The sequence below is a fragment of the Tachypleus tridentatus genome, chromosome 1 (assembly GCF_004210375.1).
Source record: "Tachypleus tridentatus isolate NWPU-2018 chromosome 1, ASM421037v1, whole genome shotgun sequence".
In the NCBI taxonomy this organism is placed as follows: Eukaryota; Metazoa; Arthropoda; class Merostomata; order Xiphosura; family Limulidae; genus Tachypleus; species Tachypleus tridentatus.
The window spans coordinates 42,565,474-42,585,271 of NC_134825.1; the positions used below are offsets into that span (position 1 = coordinate 42,565,474).

Sequence of the window (19,798 nt, forward strand, 5' to 3'; positions counted from 1 at the left end):
TTGGTCTAGTCTTTTACGAATAATGGGATTGACCGTTACATTATAACGCCCCCACGGCTGATAAGCCTAGTATGTTTGGTGCGACGTGGATTCGAACCCGCAGCCCTCGGATTACGAGTTGAACGTCTTATTTATAGTCCTTTCACATGACTTGAACATGTTTGTTTGCTGCACTTGATTATCTGTTTAAAGGTTATATAGTACTGAGTTGCTTAACACAAATCCACACTAAAATACTTCATTTATTATTTATTTACTTCACTCACTGAAACGAAATTTATGAAACCGACAAAAAATAAAAGTATTTGAATGGAAATACTTAAACAATAGGATTTTATAAACATACCAACATTTTGCAACGTACATGTTGAAACAATATACCATATCCATTTTAGATTAAATGAGTTAGACTACAGATTCAGTTAGTAATGGCGGCATACACGAATAGACTTCAGCAGTGTTGGTTTCGTTTATTGTAGAAGTGTTCATAACTGAATTAGTCATCTTTGGTGTTAACAGTTTATTACAGCCTGAGCAATTGATACAACCTTTGTCTTCGACCAGAAGTCTAGGCCATAGAGCCGCATCTTGCTCCCCAACAGCGATCACCGAGTCTCTTCTTCCAAGAAATATCGTTTTCATGCAGTCCTCTAAGATTTCGTCTGTTTTATCATTGCCTGGACAGAGAGATAATGGATCAGAAGGTGAGGTAGTTTGAAGTGCGCCTTGCAGTTGCTGGTGTTCGCCAACATCATTGAAATCGTATATGGAATTCTTTGTCCACGGCAGTGTGGCTGGAAGCAGTTCGACAGGGGTCTGTAGCTCTACATGTCCAAGTCGACTCCTTTTCTTAGCCCTTAGTTCGCTTTCAGGATTATTAAAAGAAGAACGACCTGAACCTTTGTAACTGGAGTTTTGGTTCGCACCAGTTTTCTGGACTCCTCCCCTCTCCAGCCTGTTGTGACAGCAACAACAAAGAGACAAAGCATTTGATCGGCCGATACATAACTTCTCTCTAAAAGCCACTCGAAATCGATTCGACATCACACTGTACAATATTGGGTTTATTGTCGAGTTAAAATAGTAGAAACAACCTACATGAAGATAAAGAAATTATAGAACAGTAGTGGTAGTGATTTTCCACACATTGCTCATAACCACTGATAAAAATGAATCAAAATGAATCGATAATTCTGAATTTGCCTTCAATATAAACAAAATTAATGCGTAGAAATATATGTCACGAGCTTAGAGATGTTTATAAATGTCTCCTGGGGGTACAACGGTAAGTTTATGGACTTACAGCGTTAAATTCGGGGTTTAATTCCACACTGTGGAAACAGCAGAGAGCCAAATGTTCTTTTGCTCTTAAACAAGCAAGCAACATTCATAATAAGTTTAAAATTTCAAAATAAGGTTTCTTAAAAAGAAAAACACGAACGTCACATTGATGCTGTCATACTGTATTATCAGAAGATTAATATTACCTTTTACTTTTAGAAAAAATAGTTCAGATTTAAGTGTTTCTTTTCAGAGCAAAGCTACACAATGGCCTATCTGTGCTTCGTCCAGCGTTAGGAATTGGACCCCGAATTTAATATTTTAGGTCAGGAAACCCGCTGCTGGCTCACTAGCAGACAACAATTTAGAACGTTAAAGACAATACATTCCTACTTTTTAGAAATATTAGCTAAGACTGATAAAAAAACTCTTCAAATATACCTACAAAATCCACCTGTACCAATGGATGGAATTCGAGATGTTGATAAAGCAAATTAAAAATTATATAAGGACATTATCATATATATATATAAGGGGGGCCTATACCATGCACATAAATAAATAAAGTATTAGTATGTACCTTACACCTTGAGAACTAAAAGACATTAATGTCTTAGTTTAGACGCTCTGTAGTCCGTTTGGTCAGAGGTTAAGTTTACAGACTAACAATGAAAAAATCCTGGATTTGTAGCTTTGCATTAAATGACAAAATTTTATACCGCTCTATCTATCTATCTATCTTCTATCGTAAGAAGGCACGACATGGCCAGGTGGTTAAGGCACTCCACTCACAATCTAGGGTCGCGGGTTCGAATCCCATCACACCAAACATGCTCACCCTTTCAGCTGTGGGGGCTTATAATGTGACGATCAATACCACTATTCGTTGGTAAAAGAGTAACCCAAGAGTTGGCGGTGGGTGATGATGACTAGTTGCCTTCCCTCTAGTCTTACACTACTAAAGTAGAGACGGCTAGCGCAAATACCCCTTGTGTAGCTTTGCGAGAAATTCAAAACAAAACAAAACCAAACGTAAGGAGAATTGTGTGACGTAAAGCTTTTAAACTAAACGATTGACTTTGATTCACGGTTTTGAAAAGTCTCGTTTTTCAGTAACAATGAAATATGTTACCATGTTACATTTATGAATACCTATTTTCGTTTCAAATATTTATTGATAAAAATCACTTTAATGGCGCAATAACTTATAATCCTGGATATTAAGATTTGTTTAAAAGTATTAATTTTGAAAAAAAAATAAAATAAAATAAAAAAAAACAGCTAGTCGTATTTCATGGCCTGATTTCTTAGTCCGGTACATTAGTATATCTTCAAATGGAAGTCACAAAAAAAACAACACATGCTATTAAATATACTGGAATATTTAAAACACAAATATATTTTATCGCCTCACTACAGTGTATTAAGCGTGTAATTGTAATAGCTTGTAATTATAAAACACACCAACGCACTTTCTGCCCGTACACGATTCATAACATTCAGAAAGAGTGTAACCATATAATTCATAAACTGTGTTTTTCAGAGTTACGGTTTTCCTGGAATAGCAACACACTTAAAGCTAATGATATAACTTCAAAAACGCTAAGACATTTAAGCTAAAACAATCATGAAACTTAAGAGTAAAACTGTTATATTCATTATGTGTTTTAAATTTACTCATGCAGCGTGGTTATCAAAAAGGAAAAAAAATGTTAATATTTTCGGCGATACGGCGTGATCAGAAGTTTTTCTGGAAACTCTTAGGCTGATTCAGAGTGCTGACGTGAAAGTTTGTTTTCATCGTGTTTTTTTCATTCTTTTTCTCTATCAACGTTTCAAGATTCAGTATGTTATATATGTATGAACATACAGAATAAGTTATGAACTTTGTAAATAACAATCAGTTCTTTCGGTGTATTTTTTGATGAATCCTCTTTTGCATTTATAGTTTATATTTACACTTCCTAAATAATTCAGTGGCTTATAAATATTTAAATAATTTTGGATTACCACTTTATATATCGATTTAAGTCTAAACCAAGCCGAGTTAAAATGACTGAACCTGTTAACGCTAAAGTATTTGTAGAATTTGTATTTATGACATATCTACTAACAAAATGTGCCACAGTCCTTAATTTAGAGCAATTAACAGCACCGTAATGTGCCCTTTCAAAAACTGGCGCTTGTTTGACCTCACCACAGTTTAATGTGAGGGATAAATTTTTTGTGATATCCTGTGAATTCGAACACAGCTTACCAACTTCAAAACCGAAAGCTCTAACATAGGGCCCATCCGCACTCCAAGGGTAACAGATGTATTAAAGCAGTCTAAGTATAATAATATTATTAACATGTTTAAACTACAGGTTTTATTATTACAATAATTAAAAGAAGTATTTAGGGTAAATGTAAGGTTTAACAGTTCGATTAACTTATATTTAGCCTAAGTTTAGGAAAGTGTCTCACACATACACATATATAAGTGTGTACGTTAAAAGTAATGTTTCAGTTATATAATATCCTTTATACAATTGAGCTCGGTTGTGTTTAAACAACATTCATAAATATGACCGACTAAAAATAACTGATTCAAACATAACAATAATAACATTTTTAGAATGATAAGACAAGTTTGTCTCATTGCTTGTTTATTTTGTTTTAGTCTGCTAATTATATGAAACTTTACGATGTCATGAAACACTAGTGTAATTTTTCTGGTTTACTAATCATACAAAATTAGCTACGTCATGATACACTAATATAATTTTTCTTTTTATCTAATACTCATATAAAACTGAACTGTGTCAAGAGACACTAGTATTTTTTTTCTTGTTGTCTTCTAATCATAAAAAAATTACTTAGGTCAATAAATACTTCTGTAAGTGGTTTGTTAAAGATGACATATTTTCTCTCTTTTACTCTTTCTTGATGGCTAAGATTTCTTTGATTCTTGTTCGTTGTTGGAACAACAAGTTATTCAAAATTATTTGAATCTGCGGCACATTCAATTCTTCCACTAAAAAAACTAATTTTGTTAACTCTTGTATTATGTTGAATTATCACAACTGCTGCTGTTTGAATTACTTACTACAGGGAATACTGGTTTACATTGAATCAAAATCAAACTGTGTAGAATAAACTTATTTATCACATCTTAACAAAGCTCCACAAAAAGGTTATCTGTGCTCTGTCCACCATGGATAACGAAACAGTTTCTAGCGGTGTGAATCCGCAAACTTACAGCTGTGCCACTGGGAGACTTCAGATTTGACCACAGTATTTGTGATCGAATAGTGGGTGTTTCTGTTGGCTCAAAAGTATCACATACGCTAGCAAAAATTTTTATTTTATCATAAAACAGTGGTTGAATAAATGTCCAGAGAATTTTAAACCTGCTAGATACTACAGATGTGTTAATGGCATCTTTGTTAATTTTATGAAAGTACTTTTTTAAAGATATTCAAATAAACATTATCCTTGTATCACGTTTAAAGCTGAAGCAAAAAGAAAACGCACATCTATCTCTTCTATCTTTTTTGTCAACAGTTTTGCTGATAATTTGTAAATAGGGACGTGTTATAAATCAACGTAAACAACCTTGGAGTCATGTTGACAGTTTCATACCCGTGAGGTATAAGGTCAAATTGATATATATATATATCTTGTTTTTTTAGCTTATCATTGCGAGTGGAGATCAGTATTTTTATAAAGCAATAGAAAAAGTGATAAATGTTTTGTTAGGGTTAGGTTTCATCTATCATTGTTCAACAACGTTTTAAAATGAGGTACGATGTTCCAAAACACATTTTACGCTACTCTCCAATTTATGGGCATAGACAGTTATGTTTTGAGAGCTCACATCAAAAATATATTTGAATTTAATATTTTCTCAAGTTGATATTTGTTTTTTTTATAAAGCACAAAGCTACACAATGGGCTGTCTGTGCTTTGCCCACCACGAGTCGTAAATCCGAAGACATTTCATTGTGTCACCGGAGCTCAAGCTTACGTGTAAATAGCCTTAAAATACTTAGAGAACAGAAAACCTTTTGAGGATAAAGAACAAAACCTACCAATAAAATTCAATACTTTTACGTTCTCTATCGATATTAGTAACAAACATATTCCTAAGATGTATTTATCTTGTTATTTTACTGATCGTATAAAACATAACTAGCTTGTTGAACTCTGACTATTTTTCTTATTATGTAGTTATCAAAAACAAACTTAACTGGTTATTAGTCATTAATTTTGCTGTAATATAGCAGTAATAAAAAATCACCCTAGACTAACGATATAATTTTTATTAGGTTATTCGAATAATAATGGTGGATTTAAAATTTTAACTTTAATAAGAAATAACAACATTCAAATGCAATTTTATTAATCAAAATCGAAACCTAGTGAATCTATACACTTTTACCAACATGAAACAAGATTATTTATGCAATGATGATTAAACTCTGAAGTCCTAGAACTCAAAAACTCTTTAAAGCCATTTTCTTCTGCTGCTCTGTTGCTCAATCTTTTGTCCTGTAAAAAAGTTTTCCAAATGCTTGAAAAAAGTGGTAGTCGGTGGATGACAGGTCTGGGAAGTAAGGAGGATGAAGAAATGTTTTGTAGCCCATTTAACTGAGCTTCTGGATCATCATTTGTGCAATGTGTGGCCGAGTATTATCATGAAACAGGATTGGTCTTCTTCGATTGACTATTGTTGGCATCTTTTTCACGCATTTTTTATGAATTTCTTCCAATTCTTAACAGTAAACCTTCGCGTGACATTCTTGCCCTGGTTGAGCAAGATGTAATGGATAATAGAAGCCACAAATCACCATGCAGTAACAATAATCTTCTGTTGGTGCAACTCTCACTTTCAGGAGTGTTTTAGAGCCTTGTCATGATTACGCCATTGTAAAGATTGCCTTCTGTTGTTGTAAAGGATCCACTCTTTGCCACAAGTGACAATTCGATCAAGAAATGGGTCATATCTGTTGCGCAAAATTAGCATAGAGCATAGTTCAAAACGACAATTTTTTTTTTCCACTAAGTTTGTGTGGAACTCATTTGTCGAGCTTTTCCCTTTTTTCAGTTTGTTCGAGATGGTCCAGAATTGTAGAATTGTCAGTATTCAATCTCTGTAACATTTCTAGAACAGTTTGTTGCGGATTTCTTTCCGCAAATACTCTCAGTTGGTCATTTTAAACAGTAGAAGGAAGTCCTCTGCTCTCCTTATCTTCAAGACTTGCATCTACATTATGAAACGTTTGAAACCAATGCTGTACTGTACGTTCAGAGGTGATTCATTTGCCCCATACTTGGTTGATTTTACGAGCTGTTTGTGATGTATTATGACCAAATTTGAATCATTGCAAAAAATGATGCGCAACGTGTTTTTTTTTCCATCATTAATTGTAAGGATCAAAAATATTCTAAATAAAGTTTTGGTACATAATAAAATCATCAATGAATAGAGGAACGCTTTAGTTTTTCAATGGTATATATGAAGTCGTAAAAAAGGCAAGTTTCTTGTCCCTATAAATTACTACACTTTTAGTATAAAAATCCGTCATTATTTTTCAAACCACATTCGAAAAAATAGGTTGATCACATCAGGGTTAGTTTCATAAGTAAGATCTGTAGTATTTAGCATCGTAAAATGCTTGATAACAAAATAAAACATACCAGCTAAAGTAAATGTTGCAACATGTGCACTGCCAAAACAAATTAAACTACCAAAAATAAAGGCCTACTAATTAAAATTCAACGTGTTCACTCCCGAAACAAGACTTACTTACCAAAAATAATGCCTTAGTAATATTTCTAAATATTCACTACTGATACAAAACTTACTTACAAAAAATAATGACTTATTCATTAATATTTCCACATATTCACTGTTGAAACGAGTTTTATTTTGATGTTGTTTATTTAGTAGCAAAGCCACGAAAGGCTACCTTCTTTACCCACTGCGGAAATCGAGTCTTGGATATTAGATCTGTAAGTCCGTAAACTTACCACTATCACGCTGGGAGAATAAGAATTATTACATGACCAAGTAAAATACGCTAGTATTTAATATTGCTACATAGTTATTGGTCACTCAAGTGTTACCTGCTAAAGCAAAATATAATTATTTAGTACTGTTATACGCTTTTTGGGTAACACAAGTAGCACCTGTCAAAGTGAAAAAAAAAATGTACCCCGCTGGTACAGCGTTATGTCTACGAATTTACAACGCTAAAATCAGGGGGTTCGATTCCCCTCGGTGGACTCAGCAGATAGCTCGATGTGGCTTTGCTATAAGAAAACACCCACACGCTAAAGTAAAACATGCTAGTATTTAATGTTGCTACAGATGAATTAATCACACAAGTGTTACCTGCCAAAATAAATCAGTAATTAGTTAATGTTGGTGTACGTTTTATTTGCCACACAAGTAGTACTCGCCAAAGCAAAAACTCTAATATTTGATGTTGGAAGAGTTTATTTGTCACACAAATATTACCAACCAAAATTAAAAACGCCACATATTTGATGGTTACACATGTCTTACCTGCCAAAGTAAACAGGTAGTGATTGACTTTCCTTAAGGTGTCTGTCCATTCTGAATAAAGGGATACAAATACGAAAAGAAGTCTCTGAGCGTGAAACGGTGCCCAGCAAACAAAGAAGGCGACCACCACAGCAGCTAGAAATAAAAACTTCCAAAGTGATCGATTTTCCTGCCTCTCTACATAGGTTATGTATTGTTTGTTTCTCTTTGTTAGGTTATAACAATTAAAACACAGAAAGTAAATACGATGATATAAAAATTTATGTAACAGATTCTTCTATTATATCTAGTAACTTTCAAAACCACAATAAAACGATGATCATATCATTTTTAGAAATTACTCTGAAAAACAAAGTGAGGTGTATCACAGTAATCTTGAACGTTTTTATTATCAACAAACGTAAGAGAACAGCCTTAAACCTCAAAATTAGTAACAAATGAATTGCAATAGCCTTCGATTTTTCTTTTTATATCAAGTACTTAAAGTTGTTCATTTTGAAAAACTTCTGAACAATAAATTTTCTTCAGTAATTAATTTCTAAAGTCGCCTTGTTAAAGGCAGGTATGAATCAGGTAAAATTATTACAAAACAAAATGTTTCATAACTTGTTAATTTCTTTATTTACTGATATTATTGGATCAAACTTTCAACCTTTTTCATTTTGAGACCAAAACCTGAGATTCAGTAAAGTTGAAATGGGATGAAATTTCAATAAAAACAGGAGAAGCAAAGGCGTTATTACAGTGAAAAATGTCTATTTAAATTGTATTTCACATTCCTTATTGTTTTCTTGTAAGTCCGGAAAATGTGCAGCTTGATAATCAATATTCGTCTCACATTAAAACTATATCTTTACATTAGATTACGAATACAACAATTTCTGATCAAAGATAACCTATTTATTTACTGGTGTTCTTAAATTATTTCGTAGTTTTATCAAGAAGTTCCGTTTTATGCAAAAATTAACAATTGAGTACAAATCTCGTTAAATTTGTGTTTTTCGCAATGATTAGCAATTCCATGTAAATATAATCTTCACTTGTACGCCAGTTTATATCTGAGTTTTATTTTTAATATAACACTTTTAAACATTTAAAAAAACAACAGAAACATGGATTTATAGAATACCTTGTGATTACCCAATTTTAACTGAGTACAAGATGTAATATATATATATATACATCAATTTATCTCGTCGTACTCACCTAAAAGCCTTATTGCTATTCTTTGAGATTGTAGTTTTGTGCGCTGTCCTTCTCCCTGGCATTTGGTGCTGCCCTCTGACGTGCATCTGTGTATCTTGCGAGACCGGTGAAGAGTTATTGTTATCCTAATATAGAGCACAATGATCAGCGTTAGTGGAACAACAAAAAATAAAAATGTCGAACAAATCATTAGCGTCTCCCAGCTCTTATCAGGTTCATGAAAAGGAAATCCACACCATGCTGATTCGAGTAAAATGTTCTTATTATCGTCCTTCAGATAATTGATTCGATTAAAGAGTCCGTATGGAGCTGCTCCGGCCAAGGAAAAGATCCATATAATTATGATATTACGAATGGCATGAGATAACTTGGATTTAGTCTGTTGACGGATGGGATGACAAATGGCGATGTAACGCTCCACACTGAATGTTACAATCGTGAGAATAGAAGCGTCGGCCGCGGTTTCTGGGATTATGGCTCGAAGCTCGCAGATGATAGTTCCTAAGCCCCACGGGTACTGGTGCCATAATGTATAAAGTTCAAAGGGCATAGCTGTGCAAGAATATTGATAAAACATGTTGTTTAATTAATTCAAGATTATCAATTTCAATGCAGTTTATAATCACGAAAGCAAATAAATAAATGTGTTTTTAAGAACTTAAATTGAAATATATACAAAACCAGCCCTAGATGACATCGCTGAAGCTTCAACCTGGTAAACTATTTTTAAGTTTACATTGAAATGTATACTCAAAAACTAAGGTAAACCACAGTAACAAAGTGCTTCAAAATAACCAAATAATAACAACCAAACGCGACAGTGATAACAGCTAACAGAACGTTTTGGGCTATTTAATGAGCAAGAATGTATTAAAAAAAAGATGGTATTCAGCTCAATGAACAAAAGAACTATCTTTCTAATACATTAGTTCCAAATTATGTTATTGAGTCTATTCATTGAGCAACAAAAGCTGGTACTACACATCGTTTTCATTCATGTTCATAAGATCTCTGTTTTCTACTCGTTGAACCTTTACTTAACGTAGAAAGATTTTGTCATACAAGCTAACAAATGGCTTGGTGTTAGCTAATCTCTTCTTCATTACAGTTTCTTTGAAGTAATAAATTTATGGAAATCTATCATTCAAAATTATTTAGTACTTTTAATAACTCGTTGTTTGGTTGGTTTTAGGTTAAAGCTGCCAGAATGAAACTTCAGATTTTAACGTTGTAATTCTACTAACATACAACGGGGGAACTCTCAATGTTAATCTCATTATTGGAACATTACACTTTGAAGAGGTTAGTAAAATAAAAAAAATACTTTGGATCTTTCATCACTAGAAAACATCTTTATTGATTAATGTTAGCTCTTTAATTAAAATGGGATATAAACGTTGTGTCTACCATAAAACACCTCCAAGTAGTTTCTTCTTATATTAGAATAAATCAATACCTACACTTTTAATACTAAGTTGCAAAACTTTATTCTGACATAAGAACGTCACCATACAGAATTCATAATATTACGAATAACTTCACGCAATAAAAGAAATACTCTAAAGACTCTAGTTATTCAAAATTACGAAGATTTAGAAGAAAGTTGTAACAGTTCCTATGATTAACATTATTTTAAAAACAACACAATATTACCAATATTTTAGTAGTTAATTTAGTACAGAATCACTAGGACACTATTAAGAATTTCTGTTATTAAATTATCTTAGGAACAAGACAATTAACTAATTAAGTATAAAAGTCATTAAAATACTTAGAATTTCACTTTCATACTAATGATGAATAATTGGCAGGTAACAAAATTTCTTAACACATAACATACAAAATTCACAGTTCTTCTTTTGTATAAACACTGCAAGATCTAATTTAGAATAAATATTTACATAATAATACTAAAAACTTATTTTTTTATAAAAGTATTAAGACTTAACACGAGTCTTTTAGGAGTGTGTTCGTAATAGCAAATAACACTCAAATTGAGCGCCAGTAATACGTTAGGTCTCAACCACGTAGCCCTGAGGGAGTCACTAACAGATCTCAACCATCTAGTTCGAGGCTGAGTCACTAACAGATCTCAACCATCTAGTTCGAGGCTGAGTCACTAACATGTTTCAACCGCCTGTTTCATGAACAAGTTACAAACACAAGATTAAAAGAAGAAAAATGCATGGCCAGATGATTAAGGCACTCGACTCTTAATCCGAGGGTCGCGGGTTCGAATCCTCATCACACCAAACATGCTCGCACTTTCAGTCGTGGGGGCGTTATAATGTGACAGTAAATCCCACTGTTCGTTAGTAAAAGAGAGCCCAAGAATTGGCGATGGGAGATGGTGACTAGCTGCCTTCCCTCTAATGTTACACTGTCAAATTAGGGGCGGCTATCGCAGATTCAAAACAAACCAAACCAGTAAGATGCAAGTATGTAATAGCACTAGAAAATAGATACAACACCTAAAATCAATAATAAACGCCGTAATAAGCATCATAGAATGTTTGTTTGTTGAATTTCGCGCAAAACTACGCAAGGGCTATCTTTGCTACCCGTCCCTAATTTAGCAGTGTAAGACTAGAGGGAAGGCAAATAGTCATCACCATTCACCGCCAAGTCTTGGGCTACTCTTTTACCAACGAATAGTTAGACTAACCGTAACATTATAACGCCCCCATGGCTAAAAGAAAGAGCATGTTTGGTGTGACGGGGATTCAAACCCGATGGTAGAATAAAGCATTGCATGAGATAAATCCATTGATCTATTTAACTATAGCTTGGAGTTGCGAATATATAATTAAAGATAACACAAACCTGCGAATTTAAAATTTACTCAAGTTTATTTGGTTTTAATAATGTATTATTCATAATATAGCGACATAAATTTCGAAAATAATATTTTTTTCTATCCCGTAAGGATTTTTTATAGGTCGCGAAGAAAGTAAATTCTTACTTAGAATAAATTTATCATAAATATAGCAGAATATGCTTAGAAAATTTACACAACTTCTTGTTACCATAGTAACGAATAAGTAATATTGAAAAGAAAAACTATGTCAAAGTGTACGCCTAAATAAATTGCACCCAGAAAATGACAGGCTACGCAGTTTTAATCATTTATGTACCATCAGTGTGTTTCTCATGGGTTCTAGAACAATCGATGAGACTCACACGTCACGATTAGTCTAGAGCAATCTGTAGCCAGTGGTTGTCAACATTTTAAGCGTAACAAAATATGACCCGATTTCAATAGAAATGATTCACTGATGTGAAAGTATGTACATTATTGTACAATGTTTTGCCAAAGATCTGTACGTGAGTGTTGATATCATTGTGGATTCAAAATAAAGGAATTAGTGTAGAACATGTAAAAAGTAAGACAATAAAACTATCGTAAGCTTATATAACTAGTACTAGGATGTTAAAGAACGACACCTTACTTAGAAAACAGTATTCAAGACACGCTGTAGGGTGTCATGCAGACAAATCAACCTGCTGCAGAACACATTATGTGCTGTTAACAGGAGCGATAGTTAAGAAATATTCCACCTTCTGTATCTCAGACGATGGTAATCCATACCATCATATATTTTCAGTGCATATGCTCTACTAGACCCTTACTTCAAATGTCAAGCAAATTCACTGAGAAATACCTAAAATATAAGATTTCCAATTATGATTGAGTTTCTTGCCATTTTTTCTTCATACCTAAAGTACAAAAACTTTATATTTAATAAAAAAGCATACTTACCTTTTATAGATTTTTTTAAAATTTCAATAGATCTTTCCAATGTACAATTAGGAGTCTCATTTTGTGTAAATATAAGTCACATGTACAAACCTGTTTAATCAGTGATGTCGGGAAAACCCACTTGTGGAGCCGTTTTTGCATATATATTAAACCTGTTCAAGATAAACCATTAAAATTTGAAAACAACTTTTGCACACGCCTACATAAAAGGTCACGTTATTTAACGATATATTATTTTCACTACAGCTTTATCTAAAAGTAAAAGTGGAAAATTTTATTTTTTGTCATTGTGATTAAAGGTGACTTATTTAGAGCAGCAAACTTATAAGGTGGAAGAACGTGCAGATAAATAAGTATTTGCGAAGCCAAGCAAACCAGTTTAGCAGTTTTTAGCTCAAGTTTCTAAAATAATCATATGGGTATATAGTTATTATTGATTATTCATTCCCAACGTTTCAGGTGTGAGAAAATGTGCGGCCAACAAAGGATTTAGTGATTTAGTGTAGGGTTAAAGAAATGAAATCAAAATGGCGATAAAACTGGTAGCTACATTTACAGAATTCATAAGAATTTTACAGTAAATATTTATTCATTTGCTATCTAGTTTGTTTATGTTGCTTTACTAACCATCATGCCCCAAGTTGAACAAAAACACGGCCTAACTAACTAATAACTGAACATTTATTCTTATGAATGCTATGAATGTAGCTAATAATTCGGTAACCAATTCTCATTTCATTTCTTTGAGTTGCACACTAAATACGACGCCTTTTTTCACACTTAAGCTATTTTTGATTAAATTAAAATTATCACAACAGTTTTTATTAACGCAACATCAAAACATTACATATGTAAGGAAATCTATACAAGTTAACTAGTAAAATCGAAATGAAAACCTTTTCTAGCATTTCGATACAAATAACAAATAACAGCACGTGTAAAATATTGACACTTTAAGTACTCAGTAAAACCTCATATAAATCTTTTCAAATGTTTTGATATTCCTTAGTTCATGTCTACACCTTATCGACTGTAACTTCTAAAGCATGTGTCATTTATCACAAACTAGTATATAATCCTTCATATATGACGGGAATAGTACTTTCGTGCCTGCTACATAGTACACCTTAACCTCACATTTTATACTTAACCAGGCCTGGCATGGCCAGGTAGTTAAGTCATTCGACTAGTAATCTGAGGGTTTGGGTTCCCTGTCATATTAAACATGCTTACTCTTTCAGTCGTGGAGGCGTTATAATGTGACGGTCAATCCCACTATTCGTTGGTAAAAGAGTAGCCCAAGATTTGACGGTGGGTGTTCATGACTAGCTGTCTTCCCTCTAGTCTTATACTGCTAAATTAGGACTGCTAACGCAGATAGCCGTCGAGTAGCTTTGTGCGAAACTCAAAAACAAACAAACAATTATAGCTAACCAGAATAAATAATTTTTACGAAATTATACCTGACCAACCAGAGGAAGAAAAGTGGAATCTGTAAAAATTAAAATTAAGATCATTCATGAAATGAATTGTAGCGTAATCGTAGAATAATTATTGTTAAAAATCAACTCTGACTAACAACTTCTAACATATATGAAATACACTATTTTGGTAAAATTACATTCCAACAATGGTTTTTATTTCATGTTGCTAGCAACAAAAATATAACTTAATATAGTTGTTAGTCTGTACTGAAAGTATAAAACAAAATTTATAGACAACAAAACTGGAAAAATATTTGATTTTGATTTCTTAATTTAGAGTTTTCTTTGAGTAGAGACGATTATTTTTTAATTAAAAACATTGGTTATACAACTGAAAATAGCTTAATTCAGAAACGATTTATGTTTTAAATTGAATAGATACTTTTACTTTTGTGATAAAATTTATGTATTTGACCCTGTGCAAGGTGATTCCACACTAGGTCTTTAGGCTTACTTACCAATTCTCACTACACATATAAGGTTTCAAGGCCTTCTTGTACTCCTGTAACTAAATTCTTAATCAGAATTTAGCCAGTAATAGAACTATCCTACCTGGAGAAATGCATTTTGACTTTTGTGATTCATTCTATTTAAAGAAAGCAAGCATGGTGTGACGTGACATGACACTGGATTTTCATCGGTTTAATTATTAACATAATTAGCACCATCACTATTTCACAAATGAAAAAATGAAGATATTTATTCATTTGATATGTACAAAAATAAAACTATCAGTTTATATGAACAAAATTATAGTAATTATACTAAACATTTCACATAGACTGAAACATTCAGTGTTTGAAACCAACAGGTTAATATTTAGAATTAAAAAATTAGTACTGAAATGTTAGGAAAATTGAAACAAGACCTTGCTTCAAACATTCATTATCGAGTTCGAAAATACAAGTTTTTTTCTTTGAAAACCTATTTAGAAAAATACAGTTTTCTTAGCCGAAGTAAACTTTGGCAAGTCTATTTATATAGTCGTTTAACTGCCCCTTATCATTACAGATGAAAAGTCATGACGGATAACTTTATAAGAATTGGAGTATACATTTTGTAATCGGAAAGTATTAATATCTACATAATACTAATATGTGTGTTGACATTGAGCTATCACTAAACAAAAAAAAAAACCATTGTACTGTGAGCATATCACCATTTCCTACTAAACATACTATTGTTAGTATGAACATCTAACTATTGATAGCACTATTATAATAACGAAGTCTTACTAACAATATTATGGTGAGCATGATGGTTTGCTAATAACAGCATTATTGCCAGTGTGAATGGTTAACACTAACAATACTATTGTAATAATAGTTTCTCACTAACAAAACTAGCGTAAGCAAGCCTATTTCACACGATCAATACTATTTTTAGTGTGACCAATTAACCGCTAACAATATTATTATTATAACAGTATATCATTAAAGATACTATTATAAGTGTGACAGTTTCACATTAACAATACTACAGCGTGCAAGACCATTTCCCCTTTACAAAACTATTGCGTATGTAACCCTTTGCGATTAAATATACTACTATGAATTTGAGCATTTATAACTGAAAATACCAATGTGATTGTTACAGAATGTTTCGTGTACACACTAGAAACATTCCGTACGTAAACAAATTGGAAATCAATAATCCGTGGCACGCCCTATTCTTTTCATATTCATCTACTAGTTCTCTCGAGGAAACTTCCATCAAGAAATATATCATTCGGAATTCTAGGTACAGCTTTATAAGTTTTCCGTATAAGTTTTTTTCTCAAACAGCTCGCGCATTTCTTTTTGTTACTACCTCTTTATTTGCTTTTATTTTTTGTTTCGATGATAAATTCCATGAAATTATTCCCACGTATTAGCACATAGGCTAGAAAAAGTACTATTTCATATCTGGTTTTTTCTTTTAATATTTACATTTAGAATAAAAACAAAGTAAGCACAGGCGTCATACTCAAACTATAGGATCCCTAATAAAGTAAAGAAACAACCGAAAGTCGAATTACTTCATTATCAACGAAATATGTGCAGTTAACATGAAGCAAATATAGTTTAGATTCGGCCTCAAAACATATTTATACTGGCATCTATATAGAAATTTTCATCCTTCAATCTTGTTACGTATTATACTTTATTTAGGACGAGTCTCCGATTTATTAAGTTACTAACGTTACGTTTTAATATTTCAAATAATTGAAAATTTGAATTTGAATTTAGGAGTTAATTAAATGTTAATATGTATTAAGTTTATGATATTTGCTAATAAGATTGAAACACACAATTTTCTTTTTTAACACAAATATTTTTTAATATACAAAAAGTACAATTTATAATAACGGTTGTTACTACTAGTTATATACAATTCATATACCATAGTTTTACAAACTTACAAAAAATACTAAGTCTTATATTCGGTCTAAAATCCAGGTCTTCGACAACAAATCAATTCTGAATTGATATTGTCACACTTCGCTTAAGCTATCTAGCTTGATTAGCCTCACATGCTTACAAGTTAACTTTTTCCAACAAATATATTTAATGTCCTTGTAGGAATACTAGCGTCCGAAATTACTTCACTGAAGTTGAACGGTTTGTAACGTTCGAAATCTATAAACGTTCCTTGTCATATTTTCTGTAGTTTTCCAATTAATAAGCGTTAATCACAATTGTAGCTTCCGAGACATATATCACACTGATTGTAGCTGACTATTAATTTTTTTTTTATACAGCCTCACGGCTACTAAGCTGATTTTATATGAATCACGCGAGTTTGTAAAAGTTTCAACAATATTCGAACACGCTAGTGTTTTCGTAAATCAAATATTGTTTATTCTTACTCTCAAGAATCTTTTAGAAATTTCGAGAACAGGTGGGACTTGCGCAGTACGCAGACATACGTCATGTGCAAAAAAGAAAACTACACTGAAACAAGTATAGGTATCAAAATAAATGTATAACGATAAATACGTTACAATTTGCGCTAAGCATATTCGTTGTTTAACTGTACTTTATCGACGTGACACAGCGGCTCATAAAATGTTTGTTTTCGTTTGTTTGTTTCTTCAAGTACAAACACTTAACTCATATTTCCATCTCTTGAATGATTTGACATATAATTAGAGCCGCAAATATTGAGAATCCCCTTTTGTTTATTGTAGAAAATCTCTTAACATTCTTAATCTTTATTGTTCAAACAATAAACCAAAACCTTTACACGTATATCCGCTAATGTAGAATGTTTGACAAAATGTTTAAACAAGAAATATGAATAACATTAACGAAAAACTAAAAGTTGGGCTTAATGTTTAACATCTGCTGCTTAAAGTTGGGAGATGTTTTCAGACTTCTAAAACAAAGTGTGCACAAATTTTGCTTGGTTTTTTAATTTTAATCCCAGACACGGTCTCCACTGACTCAACGGTAAGTCTGAGGGCTTACACTGCTAAAATCCGGGTTTCGTTACTTGTGCTGGGTAGAGCACAGATAGCTCATTGTGTATCTTTGTGTTTAATAACAGTAATATATTATGCTTCTCTATATAAAATCCATCACAAAATTATACAGTTTAGTTTGGTTTGTTGAATTTGAAGTTACACGAGGGTTATCTGCGCTAGCCGTCCCTAATTTTGCAGTGTAAGACTAAAGGGAAGGCAGCTAATCATCACCACCCACCGTTAACTCTTAGGCTACTCTTTTACTAACGAATAGTGGGACTAAGCGTTACATTATAACATTTCCGTGGCTGAAAGGGCGAGCATATTTGGTGTGACAGTTATTCGAACCCGCGAGTAACGACTAATTATTATGATTATGTCAATACTGGAGCCTTCAATATTTTGCCCATTACGAGTCGAATGCCTTAGCCACCTGGCCATGCTGGGGGCCGTATTGAGTGAAACACCACGTTCTACTGGTCATAACAAATAAAATGACTAAAGTAGGATAAACCTATTAAATATTCGTAAACATAACAGTGTCAAAAAATCCATAATAAAATTTACAAGAATTTATTGATAACATATTTAAAACACATACATTAACTTGTGTATTTCCATGTAGTTAATGGGATTCTTACATGCGAAAGGTTGTTCACCTTTACAGAACTTCGTTTTCGATCAAACTACTATCGAAAAGTAAAAAATTCACCAAACCAGTCCAGCTCATTCAACTAGTACAAACTTATTTATAATTATTTTTCACATTTTGTATCATGAAATTATAATATTTTGGTGAAAGAAAAATTTGGAGAAAACTTTATTGTAGCTGTTAGATAAAAACAAATGTATATACACGGTTTGTTTTGAATTTCGTGCCAAGCTGCACGAGAGTTGTCTATGCTAGCTATCCCTAATTTAGCAGTGTAAGACTAGAGGGAAGGTAGCTAGTTATCACCACCCACCGCCAACTCTTGGACTACTCTTTAATAAACGTGGGATTGACCGTCACTTTTAACGCCCCCACGACTGAAATGGCGAGCATCTGTGGTGTGACGAGGATTCGATCCCGCGATGCCCAGATTACGAGTCGAATGCCTTAACCACCTGGCCATGTCGGGCCGTAAAAAATAGCAGAAATAACATATAAACTTCCATACAATACAGTACTCAATTTACAAAAATTCTTTTGTTGCACGTAAAAGGCAAACATATTTAACTGACACAAAAGTCTTATACTCGTCTAGGAAAATGTGAATGCTTAAATTTTATTTAAACATGATTGAGTATTTATGATTTCTGTTTAGATTATTTTTTCTTCCTATAAGTAAATAAAACGTTTCAAAACTAATATATTTGTGATATTTGTTAACTAGCCCTTATAATATCCCGAAAACTCAAATAAGGATAAGTATTCTTGTGGCAAAGTTACTTCAAGGTATCTGTTGTGTCCACCGAGGGGAATCGAACTCCTTGTTTTAGGATAATAAATCTGAAGACTTACAACTATTCACCCTCTTTAGAGAACCCCAAAACCTGAATGTTAAATATTTCATTTGTTCTAAATTAAGTTTGCCGGAATGTTATTGCATCTATAACGACTAATTACTATAATTATTATGTCAATACTGGAGCTTTCAATATTTTGCCCATTATCATTCTCAATTATAAGACATTCGCAATGCATATGCATATCATTTTTGATTCAGTATATTACTTATTACTTTTTTAACAGACTTTTAATTTAAGAAATGTGATCTATTTTAATAACTGAGACTCGTATATATTGATCTAATAGTAATATAAAATTCAATGTGTTAAAGGAATTTAACAATTCACAATTATTAGTAATATCTTTAGGGAAAAAAACAAAATTTGCTCCAATGTTTAGAGCACATCCAGTAATTGCATTTGTCAACCAAAGTAGTAATATTCTACATAATTTCCCAGTTCATCCCAGGTTTTCATATTATATAAGTAGGCGTCGCATGTGTTGTCCATTACGCGATTTCAATCTTCCAATATCTAACAGGGCCCGGCATGGCCAGATAGATTAAGGCGTGCGACTC

At 32.6% G+C, this 19,798-nt stretch overlaps 1 protein-coding gene across 3 annotated transcripts in view; it reads right to left on the minus strand.

Moving 5' to 3' along the window:
* Positions 1–280: 280 nt before the first annotated feature.
* LOC143247061 (neuromedin-U receptor 2-like) overlaps positions 281–19,798 on the minus strand; it is a 67,041-nt gene continuing 47,523 nt past the window's right edge. For all 3 annotated transcript variants that reach the window (XM_076494448.1, XM_076494438.1, XM_076494459.1), the window contains 3 exons: positions 9,041–9,592; positions 7,835–7,969; positions 281–1,094 (listed from right to left, as the gene is read on the minus strand). In XM_076494448.1, coding sequence (XP_076350563.1) covers positions 406–1,094; positions 7,835–7,969; positions 9,041–9,592 — 1,376 coding nt within the window. In that variant the 3' untranslated portion in view covers positions 281–405. The remainder of the gene's footprint in view (positions 1,095–7,834; positions 7,970–9,040; positions 9,593–19,798) is intronic.